The sequence below is a fragment of the Antechinus flavipes genome, chromosome 1 (genome assembly GCF_016432865.1).
Source record: "Antechinus flavipes isolate AdamAnt ecotype Samford, QLD, Australia chromosome 1, AdamAnt_v2, whole genome shotgun sequence".
Lineage (NCBI taxonomy): Eukaryota > Metazoa > Chordata > Mammalia > Dasyuromorphia > Dasyuridae > Antechinus > Antechinus flavipes.
Window position 1 is genome coordinate 629,119,040 of NC_067398.1, and position 19,664 is coordinate 629,138,703.

Sequence of the window (19,664 nt, forward strand, 5' to 3'; positions counted from 1 at the left end):
CCTCAGTTTCCTCATCTGTAAAATGAGCTGGAGAAGGAAATGGCAAATCACTGCAAGATCTCTTGTCAAGAAAACCCCAAATGGGGTCATGAAGAGTTGGGAATAACTGAAACAACTTACCAGCAACAACTTTCTATCTCTCCCATGGCCTCATTCAACCCAATTCAATAAACATTTACTAAGTTCTGCTGTGTACCATGCACTGTGCTAAGTATCTTAAGTTTCTCCAATCTATCAACTAGGTGACTACAGACAAGTCATCTTGTTCTTATGGATTCTGGTGATCTTATCTATAAATGAGGGATTGTTGGACACTTCTAAAATGTTAAGTTTTCTGCTTATACTTCTGTATCCCCAGCACATTTACTGGGAATGTTGTTGCTATTGCTGTACCTGGTTTAGGGTCCAGGGCAGATGACAGGAGTGATGGTGTATTTGGGGACTAAAAAACTGGATTTGTGATAGTTAGAAAAATTAATTTTTTTTAAAAAAAGACAATACCTCTAAGGTGAACTCTGGCCTAGTATGCAAAATGAGCTGAGCTCATTGTTTGCTCCCTCAACCAGCTTAGCTTTCCAAAATATACATTAGAGACAAGTCTGCCCAGGTCCTAAGAGACTAGGAAGGCAATCTTCCCTGTTCCAACAAAGCTCCACCTTCATGAAAAAGGAAATGTAATGAGTGCCAGGGCTGACTTTGCCACTAATTTATTAGGTGACCTTAGGCAGATCGATTTCTCCATCTCTGGGCCTTTACTAAGATGGGGAACAGGTTGGATGGGCTGTTCTTTCCAGCTCTGTTAGGTTCAGTGTATATAGACCAAGCTTTGGAGTCCAAGGAGTTGGATTCAAATCTCACTTCTGAGGTTTAGTCCATGTGTGATCCTAAGCACACTCTCCCTGGGTCTGTTTTCTTATTATAAATGAGAGGCTTGAACTAAAAGACATCTAAAATCCCTTCCTATTGTATGTCTGTGAGCTTAGGTTTCTTCAAAAATACATGAATGGGATAACATCTTGGATTGAATGAGGCCATGGGAGAGATGGAAAGCTGTTATTGTTCAATAGTTTATAGTTGTATGCAACTCATGGTGTCCCCATTTGGAATTTTCTTGTCAGAGTGGTTTGCCATTTGCTTCTCCAGCCCATTTTGCAGATAAAGAAACTGAGGCAAGCAGGATTAAGTATCTTACTTGCTATTAAGTATCTAAGATTTTATTTAACAGAGCATCATGACTATGTTATTTCCTTTGCACGTGTCTTCCCAGGACTATTTTTGGCAGAGAGACCAGGATAATTTTTGTTTGCTTGGTTTTTGTTGTTGTTGCTTTTTGTTTGTTTTTACTGAGTGTGATTTTATTGGTTTAAGGAATTGCCAGAGAGGAAATTCCCTACACCAATGCAGTTCAGTTTAGTATCTATTCCGTAGCTTACAGTAAGGTGCAATGAATAGATGAATGAAAAAAATTTATAAAGAGCTTCCTATGTGACAAGCACTGAAGATACAAGATGAAAAGTAGAGATAGTTCCTGCCCTCAAGGAAGTTACATTCTAATGGTCTAAAATGATTTCCTTGGGTACTAAGAGGTGAAGTGACTTGACTAAACCATCTAGCCAATGTGTTAGATGTATGATTGAAACTCAGATTTTCCTATTCAGGTTTTCCTCCCTCCAAGCTACTGACTCTTTCATCTTTCTTCCTTTCTGCTTTCCCCCTGCCACTTGTTTGACCAAATAAACTTGGATACAAAGCCTTCTATGATTTGGCTCCATTATAACTCACTAGTCTTATCACCCTTTTACACAACCTATACTCCAAACAAACTGGACTGCTTGCCAAACCCAAATCTTGTCCTTTCCTGCCTTTGTACCTTAGCTCATCCTGTCTCCCTCACCAGAATGGTTTCCCCCACTCCTGATTCCTATCATTGTTTGCTGAAATCCTCCCCTTTGTTCAAGGTCTGATTCAGGAGGTACATAATTTATAGCTATATCCCTGATGATCCAACTATATGTGATCTATCCTTTCTCAAATATTCATTATCATATTATAATCCTTATTATAATTATTTGTATCTGTCACCCTCTACTAACCAACTGGATTGTGAATTTCATAAGAGCAGAAATGGGCAAATTATCACCTTTATATCCATAGTGTCTAGTACAGTACTGAGTACATTATAGGTTGTTTATATATGGAATGGAATGAAATGTGATATGATGCAATGAAATATAATAAGACATATTAGGATACAATGGGATACAATGGGATACAGTAAAGTACATTGGATACAGTGAGATACATTGGGATACAATGGGATTCTTTGGGATATAATGGGATACAGTGGAATGCATTGGAATATAATGGGATACAGTAGGACAAAATATAATGGGATGCATTGGGATATAATGGGATATAGTGGGATGTATTAAGAGATGGATGCATTGAGATACAATGGATACAGGCGGAGGGAACATCGTAGGATGTATCAGGATGCAATTCAATGTAAGTTAATATAATGAAAGTATCATTAGGAGAAGTTTCCAATTGGGCAACATCCCTACTAGCACTATTTTTATTGTTTAGTCATTTCAGTCATATCTGACTCTTTGTGGCCTAATTTGGAGGGTTTTTTTTGCCAAAGATTCTGGAGTGGTTTGCCATTTCCTTCTCCCAGCTCATTTCACAGATGAGGAAACTGAGGCAAACAGGGTTAAGTGACTTGTCTAAGGTCACACAGTTAGTATGTGTCTAAGGTCAGATTTGAACTCAGATCTTCCTGATTCCAAGTCTGGTGCTCCATTCACTCGCTTAACTGTCTACCATGATAGTTATAAAATAATGGAGAAACCACTGGACTAGGATTCAGGAGACCTCGATTGTATTTCCAACTCTGCTGTCTAACATTGGACAAGTTACTTCCCTTCTCTGAGTCTCAATTTCCTTTTCTGTAAGACAAAGGGGTTAGATTAAAATGATGACTAATATCTCATTGGGATCTAACATTTCATACTCATTCCTCCTTCCCTTTTTATCTCTCATACAGGCCCTTATCCAGTCTTCTACTATCATGCCCCAAACCTCAGTCCCTGTGGAGGACACCTCATTGCGCCCTCAGTTCTGTAAGTGGCCATGTGAGTGCCCCCCAACCCCGCCCCGATGCCCCCCTGGCATCAGCCTAATCACTGATGGCTGCGAGTGCTGCAAGATGTGTGCCCAGCAGCTTGGTGACAATTGCACAGAGGCAGCCACTTGTGACCCTCATCGGGGTTTGTACTGCGACTACAGTGGGGACCGTCCGAGGTACGCAATAGGAGTGTGTGCACGTAAGTGACATCCCTATCTTAATCTGCTAGGTTTAGCTCTCTTATGCAAAAATCCTAACTCCTCTGCTCAAGACCCTGAACTGGCTGTCTTGTCATTCTAGTGCCATGCCACCTTTCTAGCTTTCTGTCATATTCCTCTGCTTTATGTGCTCTGCATTGTCAAACTAGAATGTTTCTGGCCCTCTAGGACCCCATGCTTTCTTGCTTCTATAGATGCTGGTTCATGTGCAAGAAATGTCTGCCTTACCTGTGCTCCACTAAATGCTAAAACCCTAGTAAGTGTCTCACCCTTCAGAAGGACTTCTCTACCCGCCATCTAACTCAGCAGTACCTCTCATTTCAGACTTCACATAGTATTTTATTTGTCCCCAATACATCCTATTATAATAATTTGTGCATGTGGCATATTACTTACTACAACTGTGAGGCACAAAGTAGGTATTTAATAGTAGTACTTAAAAGGGAGCAAAACAAACTTATTACTTGTTGAATTTGATGCATGGTCTTTGGAGAAGGGAAAATAGTATGATGGGAAAGATACTTCTTTAAGATTATCCCATGATGTCAAATAAGATGGTTTCTGTCCTCAATGAGCTTACTAGAATCTAGTTGGAGAAATGGAACCTGTGGCAAAATTACTATAATTCTCATTCAAATATGAATAATGCATGAAAGGAATATAAAGGGCTTTGAAATTTTAGGATGAAAGAAAGATCCTTTTTCATGAAAAAATTAGGGAAGGCTTCATAGAGGAACTGGGAACATTTTATTACAAAACAAAATGATAGAACTAATATAGGTCTCGTTTGACCCCTGAATGGATAGATGGATAGATAGATGAATCAATCAATGAATATCTCCCCAATTAGAGTGTAAGTTCTTCAAAGACAGGAACTTTTTCCTCTTTTTAAAAATTTATTTTATTTTTAATTTATTGACTAAAACAAGCATTCGTTTTTTTTTTTTTTTCTTGCTGAGGTAATTGGGGTTGAGTGACTTGCCCAGTGTCACACAGTTAGGATGTGTTAAATGACTAAGGCCAGATTTGAACTCAGGTTGTCCTGACTTCAGGGCTGGTGCTCTATCCACTGCACTACCTAGCTGGCCCTAAAACCAGCATTCTTTATCCACTCTTTGCATTCCTGGTGCCTGGTCCATAGACACTTATTTAATGGTTATTGATTGACTAAATATAACAAATGACTGCTAGTTCCAGGCATAATGCTTGACACTAGTACAAATACAAAATGAGATAGGTCTTGTCCTTGTAGAGCTTACATTCTAATCAGAGGAAACAATACCCATCCAGAGTTTGGAGTTTTGGCCTGGGAGGCCTAGGGACCTATGCATTATAGGACAATTGATTATCCCATCCCTTTTTCAGGATCCAGTAATCCAGCAGAATTACTATAATTACTGCTCAAGGAGTTAGAGAGGAAAAACAGGTTGCAGGAAGGGACACTACAGGACATAGAACAAAATGCCTGGCTTGGCCCTGGTTTTCTGATGGATGGGAATGATTAGGTGTGTTGAGTTTGCACCATTTTATAGAAGATGAAACTGAGTTCAAATTGATAGTTTGTCAGCATGTCAACAGGCAGAGATAGGGTGTGGAAGGAGAACATTGCTAGAGTGTGATGTAGAGAAATATGAACTCTAGTGATCAGACTTCCCATGATTTCAACATCCTTTTCTTGATCAGACCAGTCCCAGAGGCCCCAGACTGTCCTACATACTTCACCAGTGTATAGGTCTTAACTAAATTTTATCTAAACTCAGTACTCAGTACAGAGCTCTGTAAGTTTTTAATAAATAACTGTTGAATTGGGTTAAAGTCAGTCAAGCAGACAATAAGCATCTATTTGGCACTATATGCTTATTAGGACAACAGGGTGAAACAAGGGATAGAAAACCAGGCTTTGAATCAGGAAGACCCTTGTTCGAATCCAGCCTTAGATACATGTTAGTGGTGTGACACTAGGCAAGTCTTTATCTTGTTTACCTCAGTTTCTTCATCTGTAAAATAAGCTGGAGAAGGAAATTAAGAATGACTTCAGTAAAAAAAAAAAAAAAAAAAGAATGACTTCAGTATCTTTGCCAAGAAAACCCTAAATTAATTTACAAAGAGTTTGACAGGACTGAAACAATTCAACAACAAAACAACAACAAATGTGTTTAATGATGCACCTTCTACAACAAGCCTTTCCTGATGCCCTTTAATGCTAGTAGCTTCTACCACCCCACTCATATTATCTCTAGTTGGATCAGTAAGTCAGTCAATAATCATTTCTTAAGCTACTACTATGTACTAGATACTGTGATAAAAGTCAGGGATGAAGCAAGAAAGACAGACAGACAAATAGACAGACAAATACAGAGACATAGAATAAAAGAATGAGGGGGGAAGAAAGGAAAGGGGGAAGAATAAAACATCAAAAGACAATCAATTCCCACCCTTGAGAATCTCACAAATTAAGGGGGAAGACAACAAGCAAACAAATATGCACAAATATTATGTGAAGGATTAATGGAAATAATTAAGAAAGGGAAACTAGAATTAAGAGGAGTTGGGAAAAGCTTTCCATGGCAGATGGTATCTGGGTTTGTACCGAAAAGATTCCAGAGAAGCCAGTAGGCAGAGATGAGTAGGGAGAGCATTCCAGACATGGAGAACAGTCAGGTAAAATTCCCAGAACTAAGAGATAAAGGAGTCTTGTTTGCAGAACAACCAGAAGGCCGGTGTCACGAAATCAAAATGTCATGTGTCATTCCATTTAGAGGCTTCTTGAATTTAAAGCTAGGAAAGACTTTTAAAGATCCTCTAGCAAAGAATTTTTAAATTTAAAAGGTTTCATATATATATAGAGAGAGGGGGGGGGCGGCACTGGTAGAGAGGAGAGGATTGGATTGTTTGTTTGTTTATTTGTTGTTTTGAAATCAGCTCTCCCTCTCTCCCCCAGAGACGACTGGAATTCGTGGGGCAACTTCAATGTTGATCAGCAGGAAACTTTTGATCCACTTTGTTTTTCTGATCTGACTTCTGAAGGGAAGCTAGTAGCCTCACACTTCCATAGACTCACCATAATGGTGCTAGATTAGTACAGATACTAGATTGGTTTTAGCCCTGCTACATCTCAGAGCTCCCATGACTAATCCACTTGCTAGTCTCAGGTTCCTCAGAAGCAGGGATTACAGGAATGTGCTACCGTACATGGCCAGAATGTGGCTGCTATTGTTGAGTAGTTTCAGTCATATCCAACTCTTCATGATCCCATTCCAGATTTTCTTGACAAAGAAACTGAAGTGATTTGTCATTTCACAGATGAGGAAACTGAGGCAAAAAAGGGTGTCCAGGGTCACACAGCTAGTGTCAGAGGTCAGATTCGAACTCATGAAGATTAATTAGTCTTTCTGAATCTAGACCTTACCCTCTACCCACTATACTATCTAGTTGCCAAGTATAAACTAGATGTGTTCAATTTTTCCTTCAACTCCAAATCCTTCACTCCTATAAAACAAGGGACAGACCAGGTTCAGCTTTATATAAGCTAGAGGGAAGGTGTTTATTATTCCAGGTCTTAGAACAAAAGACTCTAAGTTCATTTTTTTCAGCTTGATAGGACTTGCCAGGGCTTGTGTTCCATTCCTAGAGGCTTTAAGAACCCAAGATCACTTATATAGCATCATGAGGCACTCCCGCAAGGTTTTCCTTGAAGAATTATTATTATCATAACAATTGTTTTATTATTTATTACTGTTTTAGTATCATTAGTCATAATAGTAGTCATCACATTTAATTATGATAATAGCATACTGTTCCCACAATAAAGCCATGAGGGATATTTAATGATCTAGCAAAAAGATTCCTAGACTTGGAGTCAGAAAGAATAAGATTCAAATTTGAATTCTGCCATTTACTAGCTACTTCACTAACCACTTAACTACAATGAGCCTCAGTTTCTTTAACTTTAAAATGGAAACAATAACACTTATTATATTTAATTTATAGTATTTTGTAGGAAGTCCTTCATAAAATGCTATTTATTTTCTTTCATTGGGATACATGTTGTACTAGTTGAGATCCTTTCCAATGCTGAAATTCTGTGATTTTAGGAAAATGATGCAGATATTTGTATCCCCATTTTATATGACTGAGAAAATTGAGATTCTGAGAGTTAATGAGATTTGTCAGTGGTCAAAGAATAAGCTAATAGCAAATCTAGGAATCGAGCTAAGGTTTTTCCATTCAAGAGCCATGATTGGAATGGGGTCAATGAAACTTTGCCATAGAGTGGTAAATTCAGAGGGTAGAATCATTCTGGAGATTTTATTCTTCATTCAGTAGCTTAGAAACCCCATGATTTCCTAGGGTATGATTCCTTGACGCCCACTTTTTTGAGGTAAGTGACTTGCCCAGAGTAATAAGTGTCTGAGGCTGGATTTGACTCTCCTGTCTCTAGAGCCAGTGAACCTACCTCACTGTGCCTGACTCCCACTCCTTGATAACCACCAAGTTACTTCCACACTCATCAGTGTCTCTTTTCCCAGATATAATCATTGTTAGCTCTCTCTCTCTGCCTATTCCTTCTTCAAATGATTTTTTTTTTGACTCTTGGAAACCAAACACCCTCTAGGGTACCTTCATCCCCCAATCTCCTAAGTCTAAAGAACTCTTTCCATTATACCACAGTTACCTCCCTACTAAGAACATTACCCCACTATTGGTGTCTGTGTATTTGCAGAAATGGTTGGTGTAGGCTGTGTCCTAGATGGGGTCAGGTACAGGAATGGCCAATCTTTCCAGCCCAATTGCAAGTTCAATTGTACTTGCATCAATGGAGCTGTGGGCTGCATCCCACTCTGCACCAACTCTCGCCCACCACGTCTCTGGTGCCCCAACCCTAAGAGGATCAAGATGGCAGGCCGATGCTGTGAGCAGTGGATCTGTGATGATTCAAAGAAACCTCGGAAGACCTTGCCACGACACATCTCTCCCTCAGGTAAGGGCAGGGGAAAGGAGAGGTTCCTAGTCCTGGAATTGACAGTTTGGGAAGAATTTGGACTTCTATTTTAACTCTAACAATGAATTTATGCAATGGTCCAGTATTTGCTAGATAACCAATCACTCAATTAATAAAGTAGGACAATTATTGAGTGCCTACAATGTGATTAGCATTCAACCCATTGGTGTTATATGGGTATAAAATAGAAAATAAAAGCAATATTGCTATCTTCCCAAAGTTTACAATTTATTACAGAAGATAAGATGGAATGATGAGAAACATGTTGGAACAAAGGGTACAGAACTGACCTTGGAAACAAGAATGGCGAAGTTCAAGTCCTTTCTCTGGTACAAATTAGCTGTGAGATCATCATTTAAGTTCTTATGCCTCAGGCAACTCAAAAACTATAAATTATAGATGAGTTGTGAATCAATATTAGTGGATGGAATTCATGCCAAAAATTTCCCACGTAGATGAACTCATGGCTACATGTCTCCCCTCCTGCCTTCATAAATATCATATAGCTGATAGTACTAGAAGGGGTATTAGAGGTCATTTAGTGAAGTCTGACCTCTTCATTTTACTGATTAAAAAATTGATTCTCATGAAAATTAAATGGTTTGTTCAAGGACTTATAACAAGATAGTAGCAGAACAGAGATTAGAACAGAGACTCATAGGATTAGAGAAATCATTTCATCTAAGCTCCACATTACGAGAAGATCCATAATTCTAACTCAAGTCTGCAGATTTTAGTCCAGTGCTCTTGTCACCATCTCACATAATATTAGGGCCTTCTGAATTCAAACTCAGCATATTTAGTGTTACAATTCAGATCAATTCCATAAACATTTAAACATATATTATGTGGCAGGCACTGTGTTGAGCATCTGAAATACAAAAAGAGGCAAAAGATAGGCCCTCAAAGAACTCACAATCTAATGCAAGAAAGTTTGATATGCAAACAAATCTATATAAAACAAGTTATATACAAGAGCATAAGGAGATAATTAGCAGAGGGAAGGCACTGGAATTAAGAGGAGTATGGAGAGTTTCCTGAAGAAAAAGGGATTTTAGTTAGGGCTTAATGGAAATCAAAGAGGCAGAACATTCAGGCAGAGGGGACAGTCAGAGGGAATGGCCAAAGCCAAGCGATAAAGTATCTTGTTCATGAAATAGCCAGGGGGCCAAAGTTACTGGATCAAAGATGCTGGTAGAGGTCCCAGGCAATTTGATGATAATAGATCATATTTCAATCTGAATCAAGCAATAACCAAGTATTTATTAAATATCTACTATGTGCCAGGCTTTGTGCCAGGTACAAAAAAAAAAACTACTCACAATCAGTTTATCTTAATGTCCTTTAAGATTTGCAGGGTGTTTTTCCCAAAACAACCCTACGAATTCAGTCATATAAATGCTCTTATTATCATTTTTTATAGATAAGAAAATAGAGGGTCAGAGTAGTAAAGTATTTTTTCTCATGGTCACATAATTAGATCAGAGACTTGAGTTCAAAGCTCCTGACTAAGAGTATAGCACCAAACTTTTTCCTCAAGGAAACTACCCCAAGGGGTAATCAGAAGGCCTAATCAGGGCCTGTTCCTAACAAAAAAGCAAAAAAAGAAACCAGTGTTTATCACACACAAGTATCCAAGAGAAGCAAGGTAAGTGAGACAAGCTGCAACAGTTCTCTACAAAGCCTGTGGTTCCATGACTGGGGGATCCATCTATTTGGGGGTGGAGAATGGGGTATTGCTCCTGAGACTGGCTAGAAAGCCAGCATGTACTCTGGTGGCAGCCACTTGGTTACTGCAGATCCAGGGCCATGGTGACCTAGAAACAAAACAAAAATCGATATACCCTGTGAATCAAACCAATTGCTTCAGGGCTGCTGAGCTCAAATGTTCAATTTCTTTCCTCCCTCCTCTCTTTCTCTCCCTGGGTATGTATGTCTTTTTCTCTTTATCCCCCTCTCTTTGTCTCTCTCTCCCTCCTTCTCCTTCTCTCTATCCTCTCCCTTTGTCTCTCCCTCCATCTTTGTCTTTATGTCTCTGTCTCTGTTTGCCTCTAGTTTGTCTTTGTGTCTTTCTCCCTCTATCTCTCTTTCTCTATGTCTCCTGTCTTTCTCTCTACCTCCTATCTTTGTCTTTGGGTAGCTCTCTCTGCCTCTCTCTCTCTCTGTCTCTGTCTCTATTTCTCTGTGTCTCAATGTATGTGTGCCTCTCTCTCCCTCTCTCCCTCCATCTTTGTTTCTCTGTCTGTCTCTGTCTCTCTCTCTCTGTCTCTCTGTCTCGTCTGTCTCTCTCTCTCTTTGTCTCTCTGCCTCTGTCTCTTTCTCTGTCTCTCTTCCTCCCTCCTTCTCTATCTGTCTCTTTCTCTTTCTCTTTTTTCTCTCTTTCTGTTTCCTCTCCTTCTCCTTATTATCTTCTTTTCTTTCTTCCTTTAAAAAATCATGTCCTTCATGGCTCTTCAACAATGAGATGATCAGAGTCAGTTCCCATGATTTTGTGGAGAGACATCTGCACCCAGAGAGAGGACTGTGGAGACTGAGTGTGGATCACAACATAGTATTTTCATTCTTTTTGCTGTAGTTCGCTTGCATTTTGTTTTCTTTCTTGTTTTCTTCCTTTTTTCTTGTGTAGCAAGATAATTATGAAAATGTATATAGAAGAATTACACCTGTTTAACATGTATTGGATTACTTGCCCTCTATGAGAGGAGGATGGGGGAAAGGGAGAGAGAAAAAATTGGTACATAAGGTTTTGCAAAGGTGAATGTTAAAAATTATCCATGCATATGTTTTGAAAATAAAAAGCTTTAATAATAAAAAAAAATGTTTAAAACGTTCTTGTTTTTAATCCCTCCTCCTTCCCCATTCTCAGAAATCATGTCCACCATTTTCTAGGTGAAGAAACTGAAGAAATGAGACCTAAAGAAATTAAATAGATTTCCTGATGTGGCCTGTAAATACACACTTGGTCCCTCTGAAAAACTATCTCAAGTTTAAGGTTCTTTCTTACACCTACTTGAAACCATAACTCATAAGTTCCAGATCCTGTCTTTACTTTTATCAGTCAGGCACAAGAAACATTAGAGCAAAACAAAACAAAAAATATTTAATCAAACAACTGCCAAACACAGTGCCAAAAGAAAATTCCCCCTGCATCCATGGAGAACATGGCATTCTACATAATGCCATTACACCAGTGGGGCAACCCAACCACAGAAAATGCACATCACCAGAGAATTACTACAAAAGGCACACTTGTAGGGAAAACATGAATTCAGGGAACATGTGAAGAAAAGAATACATGGAATAAGGACATATGTGGCCAGGGCATTAACATGGTAAGGAAAACTCTTAATTCTGTTATTCCATGAATACTGATATAGTCTCCTGATGTCAAATCCAGCTTTGGATACTTACTAACTGGGCAAGTCACTTAAACTTCTGTTTGCCTCAGTCTCCTCATATATAAAATGAGAGTAATCATTGCAATCTACTTTCCATTATGGATGTGATGATAAAATGTTTACAAAGTATTTCACAAGCCTTAAAATACCCTATTATGATAATCATGATGAGATGATGATGAAGAGGAGGACTACAATAAAGGCAATGTCATCAATCCATTCTCAGTTAGATATTTTATCTCTTTTCTATGCTAGGGTTATTGTAGTTTTATTGGTCTGGTGGTCAATGCTGGGCAAGCTACCTCTTGGCTTAAACATAATTTCATTAATCATAGTCGGTCTTTGGCATTGCTTCAAAGGTAGCAGCTTTTGAGATATATCTCTACAGAGTCACCAATGAGGCAACAGGGAACGTCCTCTAGGGCATTGTGATTAGAATGTTTCTCCTTGATAAGGCAAGAGAGCAGTTCCCAGCCAGAAGCTATGAGCCATCACATCTTTCTTAGGGGTTTCAGAACAAAAGCCAGGTACAGCACTTTCAGGTTATAATTTTTCTTTTAATTCAAAGTCTGGATTGAGTTCTAGTCAAATCTCTTTTAAATTTAGGGATAGAATGCCCTTGTAACTCCCATTTTTAACTCCTTATGGTGATCCTATACATTAAAACTCATTTGGGAAGGCTGTGCCTAAGAAATCCCAGAAGAGCAACAAGGAAATCAGACAGTGAAGCCCTCTTCTAGAATCCTATTTGGATTGAAATGAATCCAAGCAAGCACAAAAGCTAAGGAAGATGAAAAGGTCATTAGCGTTCACTCTCCTAGCCCACATTTTATCTTTATTTTCTGTACCTGTCAACAATAAAGCCTCTGGCTTTCCTGCTGTATTTTGGTTAGTAAAAAACACCACTGACTCTCAAAAAGAAAGTGGCAAAGCCAGGAATCAAACCTAAGCTCTCCTGATTCTAAGTACAAGACTTTTTATTTTCTTCTTACTGTTTTCTATCTATCGGGCCATCTCTCTCCATTGTCTCCTACGGATACAAAGAAAATATACTCATTTTATATAGTTCCTAAGTCAAAGGTTTCCAAACATTTGATCTTTTCTGTCATGTTTTATACTTTTTCAAAAAACTCTTTGGTCTTACCTCATCTGATGCTTGCAAAAAAACAAACAAACAAACAAAAAAAAAAACAATCAAAAAACCTATGGTGTAGACAAAAGATGTATATGTTATCCAAAGTAAAGGTTTACTCAGGTCCACAGAGCTAGTGAGAATTATAGCTAAAATTAGATGATGAAATATTAGAGATAGAAGAAACTGTCTAATGATGTCCACCCATTTTATAGATGAAGAAACTAAAATCCAGGAAGGACACTCAGTTAGTGGCAGGATTAGGACTTTACTCCATTGTTCTTTCTGTTTTGTATTGTTGTTAGTCATGTCCAACTCTTTAAGATCACCATTTGGGGTTTTCTTGGCAGAGATAGGAATGGTTTGCCATTTTCTTTTCTAGCTCATTTTACAGATGTGGAAACCAAGACAAACTTACTTAGGTTGACACACTTAGTAAGTGTCTGAGGCTGGATTTGAATTCAGGAAGATGAGTCCCACAGAAGTGAAGTGGAGAAGTAGAAAGAGAAGAGGAAGAAGAAGAAGGAGAAGAAGAAGAAGAAGAAGAAGAAGAAGAAGAAGAAGAAGAAGAAGAAGAAGAAGAAGAAGAAGAAGAAGAAGAAGAAGAAGATGATGATGGTGGAAGAGGAGGAGGGGGAGGAGGAGGAAGAAGAGGAGAAAAAAGAAGAAAGCTCAATGAAATATTTTTCAAAACAAAAGAAGGAAATTCAGAAGAAAACAAATAAGCAAGGCCTTTTTGTCACTTGTGTTAAATTTAACATTAATTGAAAACCAACAGAAGTTCTCAGTTTTACATATGAACCTTTTTTCCCGTTTTTTAATGTTAAAATATTCATGTTTATTATGTTCATAATAAAAAAAATTTAGATAAATGATAGGTTAACATGGTGGAAATGATAGGTTACATAGGTAATAGAGAAAATTAAATGGGAGAGTTAGCCTCACTGATCTTTAAAATCCATTCCATCTCTAAATCTTTGATTCTATTCTTATCATTCATAGCTTCTGAAGGAAACACTGAGTCATGGCAAAAGAACTGTATTGTCCACACATCTTCCTGGAGCCCCTGTTCTAGAAGCTGTGGGATGGGAATCTCTACCAGAATTTCCAACAACAATGAGCAATGTCACCTGTCAAAGGAGAGTCGCCTATGTAACCTGAGACCCTGTGAGGTGAACATCACCCAGCACATCAAGGTAGAAGCTACTTTCCAATAAGATTGAAGAATTCTCTCAGCATGCAGTCTGGCTGTATTGTAGAATCTCAAATTAATTCTACAAGTCATCTGTTTTCTACCTGAACATCTGCAGTATCATAGAACTCACTAGTTCACAAGAAAGCACATTCTATTATTAGATGACTTTACTTATAAAAAGCTCACAGCTCTTCTAAGTTTTTATTCATTCAGTAGAAATCTTTCTCATAGTGAGCTAAAATCATGCTTTTTGTTACTCTTCTCTCTTCCTTCTTCTCTCCTTTGTTCAATCAATCAATAAAAATTTATTAAGCAATTAAGATGAGGTAAGCATTGTACCAAGCACCTGCACTAGCAATAGAAAAACAGGCTAAAGACAGTTCCGGCCCCTTAGTTTAATCTGCTTTTTGTGATTAAAACCTGATTCTGCCTTTTATTAGTTATTAGACTTTAGACAAAGCACTTTATTTCTGTGGGACTCAGTTTCCTCATCTATGAATTTGTGATGTGTATTGTTCTTTTACAGTTAACCTAATTGGACTGCTTGCTATTCCCTATTTCACCTAACTCTTTCCTATATCTCTTTTGGCTTAAGTTTTTGATTCCTAGGAATGGACCTACCTCTCCTCTTTCTGCTATTAATAATTCTTCCCTTCCTTCAAGATCTAGTTCAAATGCCATTCTCTCCAAGAACTCTTCCATAACATTACCAAATTGTATCATTTTTCCTAGACTTCTCCTCCACCTTGATTGCATTCTCTTTGGGATTATCGCAGGAACATGCTGATAAATGTTTAACAACCAGCTTTCCAAGAAAAAAAGTGTACATATCACTTACATTTAATTTGTTTTATTAACATTTTATCCATCACTTTCTTAAATCTAGATAATAAAAAATAGTGGTTTGTAGCCTTTACTGATTTCTTATGTGCCAATATTCACATTGAAAATTTAATAATCAGCCCAAACCCTCTAGGAGCTGGCTCTAGCATATATCTGAATTCACTCAGTTTTGTATAATTTTGATGTCTCCCCACTCCCATTTCTGCCCCCTTTTCCCATCACTGCCACCATCCATGTGAAAGCTAAAAAGGATCTCACAAGACTGAGTTTATTTTTATATTTTTCTTTGCTTCATGGAGTGTTATCATTGTTATTGTTGTTGTTTAGTCATTGCAGTCTTGTTGGACTAAAGAGAAAATCATCACCAATTATTCAGATAACTTTTCAAAAATTTGTTACTATTTTTTGAAATAAATTTATTTAATTACTTTTATATGCACTTAAATCTAGTCCTCCCTTTACCCTCCCCCCAATAAAAATATCCTCATCATAAAAAGCATGGTCAAACAAAACAAATTCCCAAATTATCCATTGAATCTCTTTGGCAGGAGGTGAGTTGTCTAGCCTACTTATCATAAATGTCTCTATACTTAGCTGGTCTAGTCCTCAGAAGAAAAAAAGAGTAAATAAGTCTATTGCCAGGACAGAATAGCCTTTGCACTGTGGTAGACCTCTTGAGAGCTTATGTTCTGTGGGAATAGCCTTGGAGAATATAAAATCAACAAATTTGCTCTCTCCTCTCCTCTCGCTCCACCTCTCTCTCAATCTCCCTCTTCCTTCCTCTCTCCCTCCCTTTCTTCTTTCCTTCCTCCCTCTGTCTCTGTTTGTCTGTATCTCTGTTTCTCTGTTTCTGTTTCTCTGTCTCTGTCTCTGTCTCTCTCTCTGTCTCTCTATCTCTTTGTGTCTCTCTGTATCTCTCTGTTTCTCTGTGTCTCTCTGTCTCTGTTTCTGTCTCTCTGTCTCTCTCTCTCTCTCTCTCTCTCTCTCTCTCACACACACACACACACACACACACACACACACACACACACGACCTTAATCCATAGCCACTTTGTTAAGTAGAATATCACTGAATACCTGAATTAAACTGAACAAAATGGTTTCACTGAGTAAAGCTTTCTGGTCCCTCCAGCCCATCTTTATGTCTCTGATGAGGATATCAACTGATGGGTTATTGTTTACCTTTTCTAGAGGTCTTACTTAGCCATCCTTTGATGACTTGTCTCACAATGAAGGAATAGGTATGGACTTGCAGCTCATTGGATGGTTGCAGAAAGGCAAAAGTAAGGAAAAGAACAGGAAAAGTGGAAAATTAAATTTTTTTAAGTGATATATGGAGTTAAGAGACCTGGATTTAAGAGCTGAATCAATTTTATTAACTCACTGTATGACCTTGAACATATCAATTTCTGGTTCTAGGAATTAGTCAGTCAGTATTCTAAAGATGCTCTCAGCTCTAACATTCTGTGTTTTAATAGTTTTTATTCTAAGTTCACTTCCTGCTATGAAGTCTAGTATTCTATGTTCTAACATTACAAGCTCTAAAGTCTCTTCCAGTTCTAACATTCAGTGCTTTAATAGTTTATGTTCTAAGATCTTTTCCATCTCTAACATTCTGCCTTCTAAAATTCTACATGCTACCATTCCAAGCTCTAAAGTCTCTTCCAATTCTATGCTCTGAAGTCCCTCTCAATTCTAATATTTGGTATAGTAGAATCTTTCTGTTCTTAAACTCTGTGATCCCGAAGTAAGAAGGATCACTTAAACTAAAAGGAGGGAGCCAAAGATTTAAACAAAGCAGTCAACCAAAGAGTACTCTTAAAACCAAACTAAATAAATGTTGCTTTCTTCTTCTCTAGCCAGGGAAGAAGTGCTTGGCTGTATATCAACCAGAGCTTCCAATGAACTTAACCATCTCTGGCTGCGTGAGCACCAACAGCTACAGGCCCAAATACTGTGGAAGCTGCACAGATAATAGATGCTGCACCCCCTACAAGTCCAAGACCATTGTTGTGCATTTCCAGTGTCCTGATGGCCCAAGCTTCTCCTGGAAACTTATGTGGATCAATGCCTGCTTTTGCAACCTGAGCTGTAGAAATCCCAATGACATTTTTGCAGACCTAGAACAGTATCATGATTATGCAGAAATAGCCAACTAGGCAGACGAAAGGCTAGAGTGTCCTCAAGACCCAGAAGGACCCCCTTTCATGGTGTCAAAGACAACATAATTTCATAGTCTCATTCCCTTCCACACTCTGACAGATTCCATGCCCTTTAGAGGCTGCTGCAAATTACCTGTTAATCAACAGGAATTGGGTTCTCTCATCTAGATCACTTTCTGCCTTAACTCTTAAGTCTTTTCATCCAGCATTTATTTGAAAAAAAAAAAAGGTTCAAATGCCTCAAATGGGCAAACCTTAAAACATTATCTATAAATGCTAGCTATTATTAAATGGACAATGTGGTTATTGTTCATTTCATGCTTACCTAACAACTATTTATAATGTAGAAAAATGTAGTCATTTTTAACAAGCCTTACCTTCTATTTCCAAAGTGCTGGGAAGGTGGGATGAGGTAGAGTTAATGCAATATGTTATTTTCTACTTCTACTTCTTTTTCTACAAAAACCTCCATCTGATATATCCTTGTATTTAATTTTCTCTTTGCCTAAGACTTAAGTAAATGAGTCTTCCCTTCAAAAAACTCAACTGGCAAAAACCCAAGCATTTTTAACTGATACATTAAGGGCATTTTTCATCTCATAGATAAACTCAGTGTTTATTTATGAAACAGGGTTCTTTTAACTAGTTCCCCCAATTCATTATGTCTTCTGCAGATAGCTCAAGATCTAGTCTAGACTTTAGCTTGATAGTAAAGGAAGAAGTAAGAATACAGGATTTGGGATCAAGTTCAAGCCTTTTCCCTTACTATTTGTATGACTTTAGATAAGTCACAAATTCTCTGAGCCATAGTTTCATTTGTAACATGGAGATAATAATCCCTGTCCTATCTTACAGGAATTTTGTGCAGATCAAAGAGAATCATCGCAAAGTTTTAAGGTGCTATAAAAATGTGAGCTATTGTTAGTAATAACAACAAAAGGCATGTGCTGCTATCTGGGTCATATCTTAGGTGAACTGGGATACAGCATCAACTCTCCCCAGCATAGGGAGCTTGAGAAATGTATAGCTGATGCTTCCAGGCTCTTCCATATACCTTTATCAGTCCTCCCAGCTACTTTCTCCTTGACTTTCCTTATCACTTTGCCTTGGGAGCCAAATAGAAATGATACTCTACTGCACATAATAAAAAGCTCTAGAAGGAAGTATGGAGGCAGTGAGACATCTGCTATTTACTAATTAATGGGCACAGATGTAACTCAATCATATCAGAAATGTCAAATTAGATGCAAAACATATAAAACCTGAAGAAGGCTAATATAATTGGCCAGTTGTGGTTAAGACATGGTGGTACCATATCCTGATCTTATGAAGGCAGAAGCCTGGTGCTGGTTAGGAATGGGGTACCTGGGATCTGGATCCAGAGGATTTCAACCCATGGTGATGTCATGTTGGATACCATTATTATATGTCTGTAAACTATGTGACTCTCTGTGGCTTCAATCCATGTATGAATATCATCTATGTATATTAAGGAGGGCAAAGATCTCTGGAGAGTTCCCATTAGTCATATCTGTGTTGTAAGAATAGACTGGGTGGGATGCTTGGTAAAGGCAAAAGAAACTAGATTCCTTTGGCTTTGTCATTTATCATTTCATCAGTGTTGTTCTTCTTTATGTGGTAGAAAAACTGATATAACCAAAAAACATTATGTCAAATTGTATCTCTGATTTTTCTAAAGGTTTCTAGTTGAACAGAAATGTGTAAACAATGCCTTGCTTAATTATTCGTGAAAATCATTTAACTAACGGTGTAATGGCCAATTGTATAACTTTGTCTATATGTATGTATGTGTATGTGTATATATATATATGTATAATTTTCAAACTGTGACTTAATATTTAATCTTACAGAGGTATTTTTGTAAAGGATATTTTAAAGCATAGAGAAATTTATCAGGATTTACAAATAGTGGGCAAAATGAGCTCAGGACAGCCATGTTTTATGATGTTGTTCATTGCTCATCATTGTATGGTCCTTCTTTACCCAAAGTGGAAGATTTTTATTACTTCAATTCTGAGTTTGTGACTTTTCTTCTGAAAAATAATAAATCACCGGCAAAATGATCAATGGACCAGTACAAAGTGTTTCTTTTGGGCTTCTAAAATCAAAAATAAAATAAAAATCTCAACCTGAGTATTAAACTAGAATGGGGTTAAAAAAAAAAAAAAACTTTTACCATCTGTTACTTAACATATCTACTGTCTGTTAGTAATTTACTCAACTCTTCACTTTTTCTCACCATCCTCCATATCTAATCTGTTGCCAAGGTCTTTTGACTTTACCTTCAATTATATCTCCTTCTCTTTGATGATACTTTCACCACCTTAATGGATGTCCTCACCCCTTCATACCTGGACTGTTGCAATAATCTACTGGTAGGTCTGCCTGCCTCAAGTTTTCTCACTTCAATTTATCTTCCATTCAGTGTCAAAGTGATTTCTTTCTTTAGCATAGAGGCTGACCCCTATGCCTTACTCAATACATTCCAGTGGCTCCTTATCATCTCCAGGATCAAATACAAAAATCCTCTGTTTGGCATTCAAAGCCTTTCATTACCTACCTCCTC

General features: G+C 37.9%; 1 protein-coding gene across 1 annotated transcript in view; it reads left to right on the plus strand.

Moving 5' to 3' along the window:
• The window catches only part of CCN4 (cellular communication network factor 4), a 42,346-nt gene extending 23,185 nt beyond the window's left edge, over positions 1–19,161 (plus strand). The window contains exons 2-5 of the mRNA XM_051971125.1: positions 3,047–3,326; positions 8,069–8,326; positions 13,880–14,073; positions 16,775–19,161. Coding sequence (XP_051827085.1) covers positions 3,047–3,326; positions 8,069–8,326; positions 13,880–14,073; positions 16,775–17,074 — 1,032 coding nt within the window. The 3' untranslated portion in view covers positions 17,075–19,161. The remainder of the gene's footprint in view (positions 1–3,046; positions 3,327–8,068; positions 8,327–13,879; positions 14,074–16,774) is intronic.
• The last annotated feature ends 503 nt before the right edge of the window (positions 19,162–19,664 follow it).